At 45.0% G+C, this 17,712-nt stretch overlaps 1 protein-coding gene across 1 annotated transcript in view; it reads left to right on the top strand.

Annotated features, from left to right (window-relative positions):
• The first annotated feature begins 3,004 nt into the window (after positions 1–3,004).
• LOC110570256 (phospholipid-transporting ATPase IB) overlaps positions 3,005–17,712 on the top strand; it is a 599,207-nt gene continuing 584,499 nt past the window's right edge. Inside the window, exon 1 of the mRNA XM_021678237.1 lies at positions 3,005–3,094. Coding sequence (XP_021533912.1) covers positions 3,019–3,094 — 76 coding nt within the window. The 5' untranslated portion in view covers positions 3,005–3,018. The remainder of the gene's footprint in view (positions 3,095–17,712) is intronic.

The following is a 17,712-nucleotide window of genomic DNA, read 5'->3' as shown; positions in this document are numbered from 1 at the left end:
CTGGGGAGCAGGTCCACAGATGAATGCTGTATGCATATCTATACCTTTTTCTATGGCATATATATGCCATTTCCTTTTCAAAAATATCTATGTGTAGACATATGTACACATATAAGAGATATACATATATGTATACATGCATGAACATTTTTTCATGTATAAACATTTTAAAAGGAAATGTGGTTTTAGTTTGAAGAAAGGGGCTTAAGAAATGACTCAAAGTCTTCATTTGTTTGAAAGAACTTCTAGAGAAGGGTGCAAACTGGTTGTTCTCTAGAACCATGAAGATTAAATAAGAATGGGCTTAAGTTAAAATAGAATTTAAGATGGTCATAGGGAAGAACTGCTTGAAAACCCTAGTTCTTGAGCATTGAAGTGTGCTGCTGAGAGAAGTGCAGTTTTCCTTCCTTGGAAATCTTAGGAGAAAACATGGTCAGCCTTTCTGCAGTCACACCACGAGGGGGTGGGTTCTCTCTCTGGGAGACTGGGTCTGTCTTGGCTGATCTCACTGCTTAGGGAGGGGGCACACAGAATAGAGAGGATGGAGACAGCTGGCTTTCAGGGAAAGAAAACTCTAATCCCCCTTTTTTTCTTCTATATCATCCCTTAGGACAAAAAGGGCTACTCTGACTTAGCTCAATGATATTTATCAACCTACAGTGCTAGGGGCTTGGTGTATCCTGCTTGGCCTGTCTTTTGAGGGATATTTTCTTCTGCAGGCTGCTTCTGTCACCTGACTTGTGAGTGCCTGGGGTGGTGACTCTAGAGAATTGAGACAAATGCTCTTTCTTGAGAAGTTCTTGAGTACTATAGGGTAGAGACAAAATAGGGTAGGGTAGGGTAGAGACAAAATACATTTCTCTGACTATCCCTGTTGCTCTGATTTTGCATTGGCTCTTCTTTATACAGGCTTCTGGGGTCTCCTTTGGTTCTAGCCTAGGTTGCCTCTGGCAAGGGTGAAAGCATTTCTCTGAGAGGTCAAGCACAGGTTATTGAATGATCCATATTGACATTTGGATTCTAAGACTAATAGTAAATAATGGTCATCAGCTAGCTTTTATCCTTTGTGCATGTGTTTCTTTAGAAAACCTCAAAGACAGGATTTAGGTCTAGATTCTGTGCTCAAAGGCCATACTTAACTTCCCAAGAGAGATACCAGCCAGTCAGATCAGGGAAATTAGCCATGGCAGTCAATGAGAGAATACAAGTTCAAGTGAGTCACCCATCTATTGCTCCTTGCACATCTTCAAAGTGGGTCAACTGAATCTCAACACTGTACCAAGTTGTTAGAACAGTTTTGGTTATCAGAAGATGAATACAGAAACAGAAGTATCCCCCACTCCCCGCACATTTCATGATAAGGAAGCACAAAATCAGGGTAACACACTGGGTCAGTCTACAGTGAGCAAGGCAATGTTCTATATTTAACATACTCAGCTTCTTAAAACTTAAAAATAACGTCTATCTACTCTTTCTTTTTCCATCTGGTTATGGTAGAAACATTTTTCATCTTAAAATTTGGGGTTGAAAAAATCATATTTTTCACTCAAGTCCTTTTCAGTTCTGCTTAGCCTTCAAGGGGTTGTCATTGATAGAAAATTGAACCATTAGTGACAAAGTTTTTGACAAACTCACTGCTAGGATGAAGTGGCTTTAAGTTCAACCCTCAGCAGCTATGAAGACCCACTGAGAAAACATCGCCCACCCTGAAGCTCAGCTCAACAATTTTGAAAATTTTCTTTTTCCTCAACATCCTGCTGAAAACTCATTTCTTGTCAGAAACATTTTTTTTTTTGAGGGCCCAGAACAAACAGGCAGGGAATCCTACTTGAAGCTAAAGTTGCCAGTCTACTGTCCATCCCTTCTGCATTTTTTTCTGAGAAAATCTGGAGCAGAGACTAGCCAGTAGGAGCTTGAGGGGCTGCATGGTGTTTCCTCATGGGGCACCAACTCTTCCTGCTGAACTCTGTTCTTTTCCTCAGCCCCTGATATTTATGCTAAATTTAGCAAAATGATCACATCAATAAATGTAAGGTCAGACTCTACTTGAATAATTTTTCTCTTCATTCTGAGGTCGGAATTTCATCAGATATTAAACAGATTCAGCTTTTTTTTCCTTCTCTCTTTATGGAACTGTGCCCAGAAAGACCAAACGCAGTTTAAACATCGATGAGTAAAAACAATAAAAAAATGGATCAAATGACCTTGGACAAGTCATCTCACCTCTCATTGATTTTGTTTCCTATGGAAGAAGGTGTGTGTGTGTGTGTGTGTGTGTGTGTGTGTGTGTGTGTGTGTGTGTCGCGAGCTAAGTATTCCTAGGGGCTTCTTACAGTTTTAACATAACACTAATTAGAATTCTAACCGGGCTGGGGGTTAGGAGTCTGGATTTCTTTTCGTTCCAGGCCCTACACTTAGAAATACCTGTTCCTTGAAGAACCGATACAGATCCCACCAAAATAGACACAGAACAGAAACCGAGAAAAGAAAGGGAAGTTTCTGGACGGTTCTCACGGGACACTTGCACCGCATGACAAGTGACAGGTAAAATAGGTAGCAGACTGGCACAGACAGAAAAGGGTACCCCAAGGCGCGCCCGTCTCCTAGGAGACCCCCTAGAGCACCGATCCATGCCCCCTCCCCGCCTTCTCCGCCACCTAAAAGCCCCCAGTCCCGCTTAACGGTCCAGACTCTTCCCAGCCGCGGCCCCAGCCCGCTCCTCCTCCCGCCCGGCTCCTCGCCGGAGGGCCGGACCCCTCCCCCGCCGCCGCCGCCCGGCCAGCGGGGCCCGCAACGGTGGCGTTCGCGGGCGCTGCCGCATTGGCCGGCGGCTGCGGCACGGACGGCGCAGCCTCCCCGGGCGGCGGCCGCGGCACAGGCGCCGGCGCTCCCGGCGGCCCCGCACTACGGTCCAGGAGCGCGCCCACCCATGGCCCTCGGGCCGTCGCTCCTGCGCCCAGCTCTGCGTACAGCCTCCGCCGCTCGCCCGGGGGCCGCGTAGCCCCCGACTGGAGCGCGATGCCGAACGCCTCTGGCCTGGACAGAGCTCTTAAGATGTCCCTGCCACGAAGGTCGAGGATCCGCTCGTCCGTTGGTGAGAGGGGAGGGGCGCGCGGCGGGGAGGGTCGGCGGGGCGGGGGCGCGGGCGCGCGGAGGGGAGCCACCGCCCCGCCCTCCGTCCGTCTCCCTCCGCGGGGGCCTGTCGGTGGCCGCCGGTCCCCGCGGTTCCGCAGCCGCCCGCACCTGAGGGGCGGGGCGGCCCAACACCTGCGCCGCCGGGAGGGGGCGGGGGCGTCGGAGACCCCAGTCCGCCCGCGGGGCTGGGGTGCGTGTGCGCGCGCTCCGTGTGTGTGCGTGTGCGTGCGAGCCGCGGCGCGCATGCCCGGCCGCCCCTACGCGGGGGTGCCCCGGCCCCCGCTCGGTGGGCGCAGAGACCGTCTGGCGTGTGCCCTGGCCCCGCGCGGTGTTTGCTGCAGAGCCCTAGGGAGCCAAAGGGTCACAGGAACGTTTGTCGCTAGCTGGGCCCGTGGGCCTCGCTCGCGACCACATGCACAGCCACCGCACACCCCACACTGCACTCAAGCGCCCGCGCGTAGGGACGCCAAACCTCTAAAACCAAACACCCCGGTGCTTCAGACGCAGCGCCGCGGCCCCTCATGTCTAGACACTTGCATTTTGTTTCGTACAGACATATTTAGAAACCCAACTCATGTTAAGCTGGATGTTCTGTGATTATGATCCACGACGGGTTACCTAGACCGTTAGATAATGAAACATGGAAAGGGAACTTGAGGAATGATTCGCTTCCCATTTCGGGACTGCCTGCAAGTTTGTAGGTCGATCTTCGATGCGAGGAAGGGACAGGGTTTGCAATTTGGGGATGGGGCACTTGTAATGTTTGTGAGGTTTTTGTTGTTTTGAGAAAATAGGCATATGAAAATAAACGACTTTCCTATTTCTGTAGTTGAGTCATGTGACATGGAAAGAGCTATCAGGTCATTTCGACGACCAGTGTTTCTGAGTAACGTCAGGGCACCTTCAGATCCACCCGAGGAGAATCCCAGTGTGAAAGGATCGCGGGACTGAGGGCTGAGGCTAGCCTGTGGGGAGTGCGGGCAGAGCAGGGAGACCATCTGGGAGGGGACAGCTCTAATCCAGATGCCAGATGGTACCTGTGGTAATGCTAGGGTGGAAGGGGGGGAGTGGGCATGTCCTCCGTATGTTTGAAGGTAGACCCAATAGCATTTGTTCATGATTTGGTTGTAAGGTTTCAGTGAAAGGAGAATCAAAGCGCGGGGGGTGGGGCGGCTAGGAGGAAAAAGAAAGTCGAAGAACCTGTCGCTCACCGAGATGGGGAAAACTGCAGAAAGACCAGGGCTCTCATTTGGGGGGGGGCGGGGGGCAGGAATTTGGTTTTGAAGTGCCTGCGAGAGAGCGAGAGAGCGGAGTGGAGATGTTTACATCTCTGAGCTTGGAGTTCAGGGGAGTGGTCTAGAGCAGAGATATAAATTCAAGAGTCCTCAGCTCGGTGGCTGTGTGACAGAGCAGTTAATAATTTTTGAATGAGGGGCCTGCATTTTCATTTTGCAGTGGGACCTACCAATTATGTAACCAGTGTGTATAGACGTGGCCCAGAAGAGAAAGATCCTTGGACAGAGGCCTGGGTACCTGGACATTTCAAGGTCAGGGAGGTTAAGGCGACAACCCCAGGGTTGAGAGGATGGCCAGCGAGGTCGGAGGAAAAGCCCAGAGCTGTGTCCTGAAGCTCAGTGAGCCCACTGTTCAGAAGGCAGGGTGGCTCAGCCATGCCCAGTGCTGCGGGGAGCTCGGGAACAGCGAGACCTGAGAAGAGTCCCTCATGGGAGGGCACAGGTGACCTTGCAGAGAGCTGTTTTTGTGTAAGCGTGGGCAACAGCTTCAGAGAAAGAGAGACATAAAAGGATATTGGAAACTGCAAGTCCAGAAACTGTTTTGGGTGAATTTTGTAGCAAAGGGGGAAAGAGCAAATTGAGTGGTAGCTGGAAGGGAAGATGTGAGTTCCAGAGAGGCTGTTCTATTTTAAAACTAGTATTACAATCATACAATCGATGGTGTGAGTGTCAAAGTAAGGGGTTTTTAGGGAGAAAGGAGGGACAGTGATCTGAGATCAACAACGAGGAGCAGGGTCATCGAAGCAGAGCAGTGAATGCAAGAAGTCCAGAGGTGGGGGAGATGGGGCATTTGCTGCTGAAAGGCTGCAAGTTCCCGAGGACAGGAAGGTTCTAAGAGGTGGAGTCTCTGTGAAGCATTTGCATATGGTGTGAGGAAGAAGGGGGGCCTGGATAGTGTGGGATCTGTGGGGACACTCCTGTGAAGGAGGGTGAAGGGACTGATAGGCTGAGTTTGGATGAGGACCAGGGCAGATGGAAGTGCTGGGGCTGGGGATACGCGAGGGGAGGGCTCATCGGTGCTGGAGGGATGGCCCAGGAGTGTCCTGAGCGCTGAAACCACTTCTTTCCAGTTGACGGACGTGTGTTGCCATGAGTGGGACGTTGCCATCAGCACAAACAGCACTCAAAGCTTTGGGTACCTTTGTCACCCATTCTGCAAAATGTCTTCACTCCTTTTGGTCCTTTATTTCTCCACGTGTATTTTTTTTTAAGATTTTTTATTTATTTTTTGACAGAGAGAGAGGGCGAGAGAGGGAACACAAGCACGGGGAGTGGGAGAGGGAGAAGCAGGCTTCCCGCCAAGGAGGGAGCCCGATGCGGGGCTCGATCCCAGGACTCGGATCATGACCTGAGCCAAAGGCGGACGTGCAACGACTGAGCCACCCAGGCGCCCCTCCACGTGTATTTTTAAAAGAACCTGTTTTAAAATGAAACAAAACAACATCCTTTTAGAATTTTGGTTAAATTTGCATTAAATTTACAGATTAGTCTGGAGAGAGTAGACATTTAAAAAAATGTTGTCCTTTTAACCATAAATGTGGTTATTTCTCATCATTTCTATGTGTCTTCTTTTAGGTCTTTTATTAAAGTGGTATAATTTTCTCCATAGATTTCTATGCATTTTAAAAGGTTTATTCCTAGATACTTCTGTTATTAGAATGAATGGGGTTATTAAAAATTACATTTTTAGTTGGGTTGTTGCTGATGTCTAGGAAAGCTATTGAATTTTTATGTTGTGTATCAACAACTAAGTGAACTGTCATAAATTTTCAAAGTTTAGGATTCTCTTAATTTTTTTGTGTGTAGACACCCTCATTATCTGCAAATAATACTTTCATTTCTTCCTTTATAATTGTTATGCCTCATAATATTTTTCTTATTTGATGATATTTGCTAGTACTGCCAATAAAAAGTTTAACCCGAGTGCCGTTCTTGCTTTGCTCTTAGAACATTAAAGGGAATGCTTCCAGGATTTCATGTGCAGGGTGATATTTGCTGTTGCAGTTAGTAGTACTCTGTATTACTCTAAGGAAGCGCTGTGCTCTTCCTACCCAGTTCTTCATTTAGGGCAGAGGCGGATTTATTGTGCATATTAAGATAAACATAAGGGACCAGCAAAATACTTAAAGATACCTGGGTGGTTGTCAGGTCTTTCCCTTTCCTCTCTGGATTTTTGTTTTCATTAAAAGTGAATTGCAGCCCACGCATCAGAATGGCTATAATGAAAACTAGTGACATCAGCAAATGCTTGCAAGGATGCAGAAAGCTGGATCACTCCTGCGTGGCTGCTGGGAATGTAAAATGGCACAGCCACTCAGGAAGGTTTGGCGGTTTTTCTTTTCTTTTCTTTTCTTCTCTTTTCTCTTCTCTTCTCTTCTTTTCTCTTCTTTTTTTTTCTAAATTGAAGTAATGTTGACCCAGTGTTCCATTAGTTTTGCGTGTACAACATGGTGATTGGCCATTTCTGTATGTTATGCTGTGCTCACCACAAGTGTGGCTACCAACTGTCAGCATTCAGTGCTACCCATCTATTCCCTATGCTGTACCTCTTGTCCCTGCGACTTATTCATTCCATAACTGGAAGCCTGTACCTAATCCATTTTGTCCATCTCCCACTCCCCCCTGCCGCCCCGCCCCCCCACGTGGCAATCACCAGTTTGTTCTCTGGATTTAGGATCTGTTTCTTCTGTTTTTGTTTGTTATGTTTTTTAGATTCCACATTTAAGTAAGATAATATGGTATTTGTCTTTGTCTGACTGCTTTCACTGAGCCGAATACCCTCTAGGTCGATCGATGTTGTAGCAAATGGCAAGATTCCATTCATTTTATGGCTGAGTATATTCCATTGTGTATATAGACCACATCTTCTTTATCCATTTCTATGATCCATGCACAATTATCAATGGACAAGTAGGTTGCTTCCATGTCTTGACCATTGTAAATGATGTTGCAGTGAACCTGGGGGTGCTTATAGCTTTTTGAATTAGTGTTTTTGTTTTCTTTGGGTAAATACCCAGTAGTGAAATTACTGGATCATATATCATTTCTATTTTTAATTTTTGGGGGAACGTTCGTATTTTTTTCCACAGGGGCTGCCCCAATCAACATTCCCACCAACAGTGCACTAGGGCTCCCTTTTTTCCATATCCTTACCAACACTTGTTAGTTCTTGTCTTTTTTATTTGAGCCATTCTGACAGGTGTGACATGACATCTCATTGTGGTTTTGATTTGTATTTCCCTATGATGAGTGATGTTGAGCATCTTTTCATGTGTCTGTTGGCCATCTGGATGTCTTCTTTGGAAAAATGTCTATTCATATCTTCTGCTCATTTTTAATTGGACTTTTGGTGTTGAATTGTATAAACTCTTCATACATTTTGGGTATGGTAGTTTCTTATAAAGCTGAACATGCAACTATCATTTGATATAGCATTTGTAGTCTTGAGCATTGATTTCGGAGAAATGGAAATGTATCTTTACACAAAAACTTTTTGTGTGAAGATCAGGGATACATGAATATCCGTAGCAGCTCTATTCATTTAGCCAAAATTTGGATGTCGCTTCATAGCTGAAAGGATAAACAAGCTGCAGTACATCCATACCATGGAATACCACTCAGAAATAAAAAGGAACCAACTACTGGCATACACAACAACTTGGATGGGTCTCCAGGGAGTTGTGCTGAGTAAAAAAAAAGTCCAAGTCCAATCCCAAAGGCTGCACATCATTTTATCCTATTTATACAACATTCATGAAATGGCAAAATTATAGAAATGGAGAATAAATTAGTGGTTGCCAGGAGTGAAGGAAGGTGTGGGGATGGGAAGGATAAAAGGGTGACACGAGGGATCCTTGTGTTGATAGAAATGTTCTGTATCCCGACTTAACCAATATCAGTATCCTGGTTGTGATATTGTGCTGTGGTTTTATAAGATGTTTCCATGGGGGGGGAAGCTGGGTAAAGGGTGCACAAAGTCTATTTTTCTTACAACTGCATGTGGATCTAAAATGATCTCAAAATAAAAAGTTTAGTGAAAAAAAAGGTAAACCATCGTAATTGTTATCAAAAGAAAATAGTCATCATATTTCAGGTCTGGCAACGTACTCTCAGTTCAAGACATTTGAGTGATAATATTATAATTTCATTGATAGGCTGTTCCCTCAGGGCAATTAAATTGTTTACCACCTGTTTCTGTAACACGGCAGAACCTCTGGGTTTGAGGAGATTTGCTTGGCCCATTAGCTGCTGTTTGATGTATCTTGGTAGGGTCTGGGGCAGGGGTGAACTCAGACCTTGGTGCACTCCCCTAAAATTATTCTCATTTTTTAAAATAAACTCACAGTGAAAGGATCAAAGACCACCATCTGCTTCGAGATTATGTGCTCAGCTGCATACTATTTAGGAAAATAATGCTGGTATTATTATTTTTTGCTCATGAGATATCTTTGCCTCCTTCCTTAATCTAGATATTCAATGGTACTTTTGCCAATTCTACCTTTCTTCAAATATATATTCTGTGTTAGTGTCTGAGACATTTTACCAGGTGGTGGGAATGCAAAGGCTAATAAGGGCTGGTCCCCCTGCCCATACAGAGCTTACAGGTGGCTCAAGATCGAGCCTTTCAGTCCAGTAAGGGAGGCAGAGTGGAACTGGAGTTGTTGACTTTAACCGTATATGCTGAGTGCCTCCCGTGTGCCAGGCAGTGCCCCTGGGGCCAGAGGAGGAGCGGCGAGCGGAGCAGGTGTACTCTCGTGGGGCCTGTGGTCTCGCGGTGGGTTACAACCCACGGGTTAGTGCTCTCAACTCTCTTATCCTGACTCGCTCTGACACTCATGGACAGTGACACTCGTGGATGGTGATGCTCCAGAACAGTGCACACAGATGAACAGTGAAGTGGGTGTGTGGGGGTGGAGGTAGGGAGGAAGGACCGAAAGGAAGGGGCGTTGTTTTTATAGACTATGGTTGCCAGCAGTATCTAGGGAAGAAGCTTCCTCCCTATCTTATTAAATTTAGGCATTTGGCGTAAATGATACAAGATTAGCAATGAAGAGCTGGTGGGCAGTAAGCACACAGACCAAATACAGAACCCGGAGGAGAACACATCTGCCAGAAACTGCCCCTAGTGTCCTCCTCCAAATCCCACGCTGGGCCCATTCATCTCTTCTGTCCTCTCCTGGTCAGCAAAGGTGTTTTTCATTGTGTTTTGTTTAAAAAGCATTCCTACACGGACTTAGGTTTCCCACAACAACCTGCCCCAAGCTTCAAGGGGACAAGTAGGAAAAGGAGGGCAGTTGAAAGAAAGAACTCTAATATTAGAACGTAAAGGTGTGTTGGAAGCCAGAGCTGGTGTATTGAATTCAGAACATGCAGATCATGATCTGCTGAGTGAGGAGGCACGAGCCACTCGCCTGAGGCTGGCAGGCAGCTCCTTCAGCACCCGAGTGCCCACTTTGGGAAAGTGAAAACCGTCGGGGTCGTTTTGATTGAAGATGCACTTTCAGTACACTTAAACAAGGAAGTAGTCACAAGATGTATTACTTGCAAATCGCAGAAACGGGGTTGGGGTGCAGTGAGCTGGGGGCGGGGCAGACCTTCATCCCAGGTCATGAGTGAACAGGAGACAGAGAACAGGGTACAAGCACCTATTACTTCAAAGGTGGTCGGGGTGGAGGGCACTAGCTTTTCCCGACCTTAACTCTAAGTGGTTATTTTAAAAGGCGCCTTGGGACAAGCAAACTGAGAACTGATGGTGCCCTCCTAAACTCAAGTCCATCTCTACATGCCCAGAGCCTGGGTACGAGTTGGTTTGTCATGCCGTAAAATACCTAGGCAGCAACTCAGAAACATAAACGTTGTTTGTCCTCACAAAGGGCTGGATGACATCTCAGAAACGGCTTCATCCTCCAGTTTCACAGAGGAGAAAAACAATTCAGAGACATTCCTTGCTTGCTGCTTAGTTTCCAGCAGGACCAGATAATCCCCGAGCCCAGGGTGCTTTGGGCCCCCTCCAACGCGCCTGGTTCAAAATCACACCCAAGCTGAACGGAACATGTTCTGTTTTTGTCTTTTGTTCCTCAAGTGGAAATACATAAAGAGCTGGGCCTAATTTCCCCTGCTTCTGTTTTCTGTACCATCTATCCTGTGGGTACTCAATAAATGAAGCTCTGACTGAGCTCTGTCGTGGATTCATTTTTGAACTTGGTCTAATGGTCTAGATTATGTTTGGAAGTTTCTTTTTGGCGGTATGTATCAGGGTTAGAACACCTAGCTTTGGGATCGGAAAGAATTGGATGCAATTCTGTATGACATTGGAAAGCTTCCTTTATTTCTATTACAGACGTGGATGAAAATCAATTTTGTACTTCATGGGGTGGTTGTGATTACTGAGTAATGTGTATAAGAGTGCATGCATTAATCATTTGGTACATTAAGAGAACTTTGATGTAATCAAACTTATATTGACAATATGTCAGCTCTTTCTCACGCTGCCCATCCTCATTCAAGGTAAACTCCTGCATTCAGATACTTACCCTGCAAGCCAGCAGGATTGGCAAAAACTTCACTTGTCATTATTTCCCCCTCAAATCTCATGAGGAGGCCTAACTAGGAGTCATTATTGGAGCATTAAAGCATTCTTTGCGTGTCATTATCCAGGTGTATGTGATCACCCACCAAGCGCTTGGATGATAGAGAATTCATCCTCCACTGTCTGTGGAGGCTCTCACCTTTGGTTCATTTGTCCTGCCTTCAAGGCCCTCTTTTACCCTACATGTGGCCAGTAAGCCCCTCAGTTGATGGCTTCGCTTGCTTAATAATTGATTTTCCTTTTACAGTGGATGTTTCATCTTAAACCCTTCTCTGACAGAGGTGCCGGCTAGACCAAAGCATTAAATTAAAATTATTCTCTAAAAACGTTTTCAAATGGTTATGGGAGGATGTGTATAGAACACCTTTAAAGATGAGTTTCTGCCTTTCCTCCTTGGATCTTTACATTTACTAAATATAACCCTTGGTCAATACAACACTGGATACAAGATATTATTTACATCCACTTAGGCCGGCAAAGGTGCTCAGGGCAAGTGTTAACAACCATTAAGAAAGACTAAAAATAGAAGTGATCTCATATCCATGTCCTGGGAGTTTTTCTCCATCATTAAGGGCAAACACAGGAACAAGACCTGGGAGAGAGCCCTTGCCAGGATAGAGCACCAAGGAAGCAGGGATGGTTAGTGGCTCACGCAAAATACCCTGACAGCGTAGAGGGACACAGTCACACATGGATACCTGTGTCTGCCTGCAAAGGTGTGTTCATAAGAGTGCACGAATAATATTGTTCATTCATCAGCAGTGATTGGGGAGGGCTCACTGTGTCAACATATCACCATAGATGGTGTGTGCGTGTGTTGTGTGTGTGTGCACATACTGTTTATGTGTGTCTCTTGCTCTGACAGCTCATCTCTTTGCTCACTGTCTGTAAGAATCAGAATCTGATATAGCATCACATTTCTCCCTAAAAAGTGATCTAATCCTGATTAACTTTGATTTAGAGGTTTTACATTTGCAAGGAAGTTTTCCAGTCTTTTGTAATCGTATGCCAAATAATAAGCAAATGTCACATTTCACACATTTCGGTGAAGTGTTTGGGGGCTGCTTCTCCCTCTTCTATCTCTGGAGATACTGTGTTAGCTGCAGTCAGCACTGAGGCTCCAGGATTACTGTAAATATTTTAAGTACATTACTGAGACTGGTCATATGGGAAACGAGGGTAAGCAAATACTCCATGGAGGAAGGGCCTCTCTACTCAGACATTTGGAATCTCATTCCAGATCCTAAGTTCAGGGAGCGTGGCTTTCTTCACTGGCCTTAAATGATGCCTTCATATCACAGAGAAGCTCATTCACATTCAGAGGGAGAAAACCATACACTGCTGCTGAGCTGTTCGGCTTCGTGCTCCACAGGATCAGCCTCTTATGAACTATTTTTAGCCGCATAAGGATTATCCTTATTTAAGGCTCTTTTCCATTTTCTTTTTGTTTTCTTTATTCTCAGGCACTGAGGAAACAGAACTTTGGTTTTACGACTACAGAATTTTTATCTGTGGACCCCCAAAGAGGTAGTTACTGTTTATCTAGCAAACGAAGTGACCTTTTGTCCTCTGGAATCTCTGGAGCCTCGCTCAGCAGCTGAGTTTGACCAAATTCCTAAGGGTGTAAGATATTGTGCGGTGTTTCTTTTGTGCCCCCTGCCCCCCCAGTCCCTTCCCCAGATTACCCGCACTGTGCACTGGCGCTGGTGAGAATATTAGAAATACGCTCTCTGGATCCTCTCCTCGTTCATGTTTGTGCTGACCCTTCCTGATGCTTGGAAATGCGTCTATTCAACTCTATTGAACTCTTCCACTGTCTAATTTTCAGATGTTCCGGTGTGGGCCAGTGTTCTTCTAGAAGGGAAGGCACCAGTGTGGGCCAGCTGTTGAGGGGAACTTAGGTAAAAATAAATTGGGCTGAGTGTAAACACAAGGGAAAGATCGCAAATGCAGGGCACGGTTAGGGGCTATTACAATATTCCGTGTGAGAAATAATGAGGGCCTGGGCCAGGGCAACACCAGAGAGGGACTGACTGTGGGAAGCGCAGCTGAGTTGGAATCGATAAGGTGCAGAGATGGAACCAGGCGGGTGGAGAAGTCTGTCCATCTTTGCCTGCCCACTATTTGTCCTTTAGAGCCCAGATACTTTGCAGAGAGTCAGCAACAGTCAGAGTCAGACATTATCGAAGTCGAGGGTGACTTTCTAGATTTCTGCGGTCCCAGATGGCTACTGAGCACTTGAGGAGTGAGTCAGACTTAGACATGCTGAAAGTGTAGAAAGCACACTGGAGTTTGAAGACTCACTACGGAAAAAGAATCTGAGCCATCTCATTAGTAATGCTTTATGTTTTTTATGTATTGAAATAATATGTTGGATAGGTCAAGTTAAATAAAATATATTATTCCAATTATTTTCTGTTTCTTTTTACCCTTTTTTTAGTGTGGCTACTAGAAAATGTAAGACGGTGCATATAGCTTGGATGACTCTGCATAGATGATCTTGTCCAAACATTTGTGATGTTGGACATCCATTGACTATTCATAGAATTGCAGACTTTCAGAAATAAAATTGTCTAGGAGCCCAACACCCTCCTTCCTCGGGCAGGAAACCAAGGCTGTGGAGGGTTACATTCTGGAACTTGCCCAGCATTCCAGGGGTAGTAACAGCCCAGAGCCTGTGTCTTTCCACTCTCCCAATATTCTTTTCAGGGTTATTTTGTCTTTCTTTTACACTGAGTGAAAATCTCTCTTGGACACAATCTATGCAGTCCACCTTTAAGTTTATTCCGAAAATTAACTGGCTCAGGGGGACGGTAGGCACCCCCCCCCCACGTCTTCAATTTTGCTTCGGGTAATTTCAGTCACCAGCAGTCGAAATGCCGTCTGGAAACAGATGATCAATCGATGGAGGGTCAGTAGTAGCCTAACCCCACATCACAATGCCTGTATCACTGACCTCACTTTGTCTCATCACGTGGGCATTTTATCATCCCACATAATCACAAGAAGAAGGGGGAGTGCAGTGTAAGAAGATATTTTGAGGCAGAGGCCACATTCACATCACTTTTATTATAGTATATTGTTGTTACATTGTTCTGTTTATTAGTAGTTATTAATCTCTTACTGTGCCTAATTTATAAATTTAACTTATCACAAGTGTGTATGTATGTGTAGGAACATCATAGTATACATAGGGCTCAGTGCTATCCACAGTTTCAGGCATCCACTGGAGGTGTTGGAACATGTCTTTGTGAATGGGGGGGGTTACTGTACTGCACAATTCTGTTGTATTTCTCTGAACCTAACATCTAATCAAACCTACTTGCTTGAGTGTTTGTCGTCTGAGATCATCAGTCAATATTTGCAGAGAGGATCTTCAAATATTACGCACCTGCAGTTTATGATTAAATGAACTTTTGGCCACGTGCTTCGCGGTCTAGAGCGATCCGCTGGCAAATCCTACCCACCCGGACGACAGCCTCCCTTACAACCAGTGGGCGTCTCGGTATAGATCTCCTCTTCCCAGAGGCCAATCAGTAATTGGAGTTGAGTTTTTTAAAGAAACACATTTTAAAAATGTTTCCCTCTTAGTGTATATTTTCTTCATAACTTTCTCAAAAGGGTGTCCCCCAGAAATGGAGAAAGTAAACACAAAAGAAAAAATAATCCAAGGGCTGTGTTCAAACACCATTAGGCTATCAGTGGCACTGAGTCTTGTTGAGAAGACAATGTAGGTTTTATTATCAGGGGATTAAGCTGGGCTTTTGAGATTGTTCCTGTACTTTGAGTTTTTAGGAATTTCTTTTAACATTGATGAGATTATGGGCTGTGATACTAAATACAGGCTTGGTAACCGAGATGATACTTGTGATGTTAGCAGTCTGATTGTCTTGTACCAGTGGCGTGTGGTTGTTTTTCCTTAGGGGTATGATTTTTTTTTTAAGCTTTTTATTTATTTATTTGACAGAAAGAGCACAAGCAGGGGGAGCAGCAGAGGGAGAGGGAGAAGCAGACTTCTTGCTGAGCGGGGAGCCCGATGCGGGGCTCGATCCCAGGACCCTGGGATCATGACCTGGGCCGAAGGCAGACGCTTCACCGACTGAGCCACCCAGGCGCGCCTAGGGGTATTATTCGACTCAGTCTGAGTCTGTGTAACGGAGAGCTCTGTTGTCTGTCGTCTCTGATATATTTCAGTAGAGGTCTTGGTTTTATGAGCATGGCTGGAGAGCATGACTGAAGATACCCGGGGTAGCAGAGGTAGTCCATAGTTCCAAGGCTGCTGTCCAGGCTCTTTCATTGACAGGATATACCAGGGCAATGCCAGCAGTATGGTGCTGAGGCAGAGGAGAGGACATCTTGGATGTGGTGACGGCTCTGCCTACTCTGAACTTGGTGCTGTGACGTCACACCGTGAGGTCAGCTCTGTAGTGTTGCACCGCGACAAATGCATAATGACATGCCCCCACCATCACAGTATCACACAGCACTGTCACTGCCTTACAATGTTCATCCTCCCCTGACTCCTACCCTGGCTACCGCTGATCTTTTTACTGTCTCCATAGTTCTGCCTTTTCCAGAATATCATTTGGTTGGAATCCTATAGGATGCAGCCTTCTCAGATTGGCTTCTTTCACTTAGTGATATGCATGTAAGATTCGTCCATGCCTTTTCATGGCTTGATAGTTAATTTTTTTTTTTTAATCCCTGAGAAATGTTCTGTTGTCTGGATGTACCACAGTTTATTTATCCGTTAAGCTACTGAAGGACATCTTGGTTGCTTCCAAGTTTTGGCAATATGAATAAGCCTGCTGTAAACATCTGTGTGCAGGTTTGTGTGTGGACATAAGTTTTTAACTTCTTTGGGTAAACTAGATCATATGATGAGAGTATATTTAATTTTGTAAGAAACTGCCAAACTGTGTTCCAGAGTGGTGGTAGCATTTTACATTCTCACCAGCAGTGAGTAAGAGTTCCTGCTACTCCACATCCTCACCGGCATTTGGTGTCCTCAGTGTTTTGGATTCTAGCCATTCTAATATAGCTGTTTTAATTTGCAGATCCTTAATGACACATGATGTGGAGCATTTTTTCATATGCTTATCTGACTATCTGCGTATCTTCTTTGGTGAAGCACCTGTTCACATCTTTTGCCCATTTGTAACTCAGGTTATGTGTTTTCTTATTGTTGAGTTTGAAGAGCTCTCTGTAAATTTAAAAAAATTTTTTTATTATGTTAATCACCATGTAAATTTTTGATACAAGTTCTGTATCAGGTATGTTTTGCAAATATCTTCTCCCAGTCTGTGGCTTGTCTTTCATTCTCTGTCTTTCCCAGACCACTTTAATTTTAACAAAATCCAACTTATCAATATTTATTTTCATAGATTATGCTCTTGTTTCAAGTTTTCTCTCAATACTTTTCCTTAGCTTTTTGAAACTTATTATGTGTAAACTCATTTTTCTAGAGGCTACTATTAAATTGCGAATTACACATACTATTTTTCCCCCTAACAGAGGCGAGAATTAATCAGCACGTGTATCCTTTTCCTCTCCACACTGAGCCCGGCAGACAAAAAGAAGACAAAAACCTTGGCAGTTTGACTCCCTCCCCCACTCCCTTCTCTGCTGAAATCCCCAGTGTTGGCTCCAGAGCATAGTTAACCGGTGATATTCACTGCTTTCTTTGCTCAGCAGCCTTCCTTGTATGCCATTCCGCATGTTGGGGTAGATCCCTTAGGGTCTCCCAGTGACCATCTGTGAGTGTAAACTGATTCTTCCTGTCCCCGAAAATGCTTTTATGTCATCCTGCCCATTAAGCGATAGTTTTGCTGAATACAGAGTTCTAGACTCAAAACTCTGTTCCTTCAGCACTTTAGGGAGATCGCTTCGTTATCTTCCTGTACCCAGATTTGCTGATGGGAATCTATGTCCATCTGATTCTTGTTCCTTTGCCGCGAAGCTGTTTTCCTTTTTGATTAGATTTTAATGATATATGTGTCCTTGATGTTCTCAAGTTTCAATATGATGGTCTAAGTATTTTCTTCTCCCCATCAAATGCTCAGCACTGGAGGGCCTTTTAATCTGAGAATGCTGGCTTTCTTTTGGGGGACAATTTTCATCTGGTGCTGTCAGTCACCTCCTGTGTCCCCCCACTGCCATCCTCCCCCTTCCTACCTGCAACTTCCTCCACTTGGCTGTGGGCACTTCCGTCTCTCCCTGCAGGTTCCTTAATTGGTTTTATACTCCTTACCCCTTAATGCCCCATTTTGGTATCATTGCTTGGTGTTACCTTTCAGTTCACTAATGCACTCTTCAGCTTTGGCTTTTCTCTTTTCTCCTTAGTTTAAATATCTGTTGACTTTTTATTTCAACAGCTATGTGATTTCTTTCATGGTCTCTGATTCTTTTTTCAGAACAGTCTAGTATCGCATAAGATATTGAACACTCTCCTTTCCTGGAGGATGTGAATTACACATTTCAAAGTCTTTTTCTGATGGTTTTATCATTTGAGTGTGAGTTCTTCTTGTCCTTTTTATGCTGTTCATGCACTTAAAGTACCTTGTGATTCCAGAACTCTTTTTTTTTTTTTTTTCAGTTGAGGGTCCTTGGAGGGGGCAAAACAGAGCTTCAGGGAGTATCTGCACTGTCTTCAGTGAGTGCAGGACACACACACACACACACACACACACACAC

The sequence above is a fragment of the Neomonachus schauinslandi genome, chromosome 3 (assembly GCF_002201575.2).
Source record: "Neomonachus schauinslandi chromosome 3, ASM220157v2, whole genome shotgun sequence".
In the NCBI taxonomy this organism is placed as follows: Eukaryota; Metazoa; Chordata; class Mammalia; order Carnivora; family Phocidae; genus Neomonachus; species Neomonachus schauinslandi.
The sequence above is the reverse complement of the archived record's forward strand: the minus strand, read 5'-3'. Positions and strand labels throughout refer to the sequence as shown.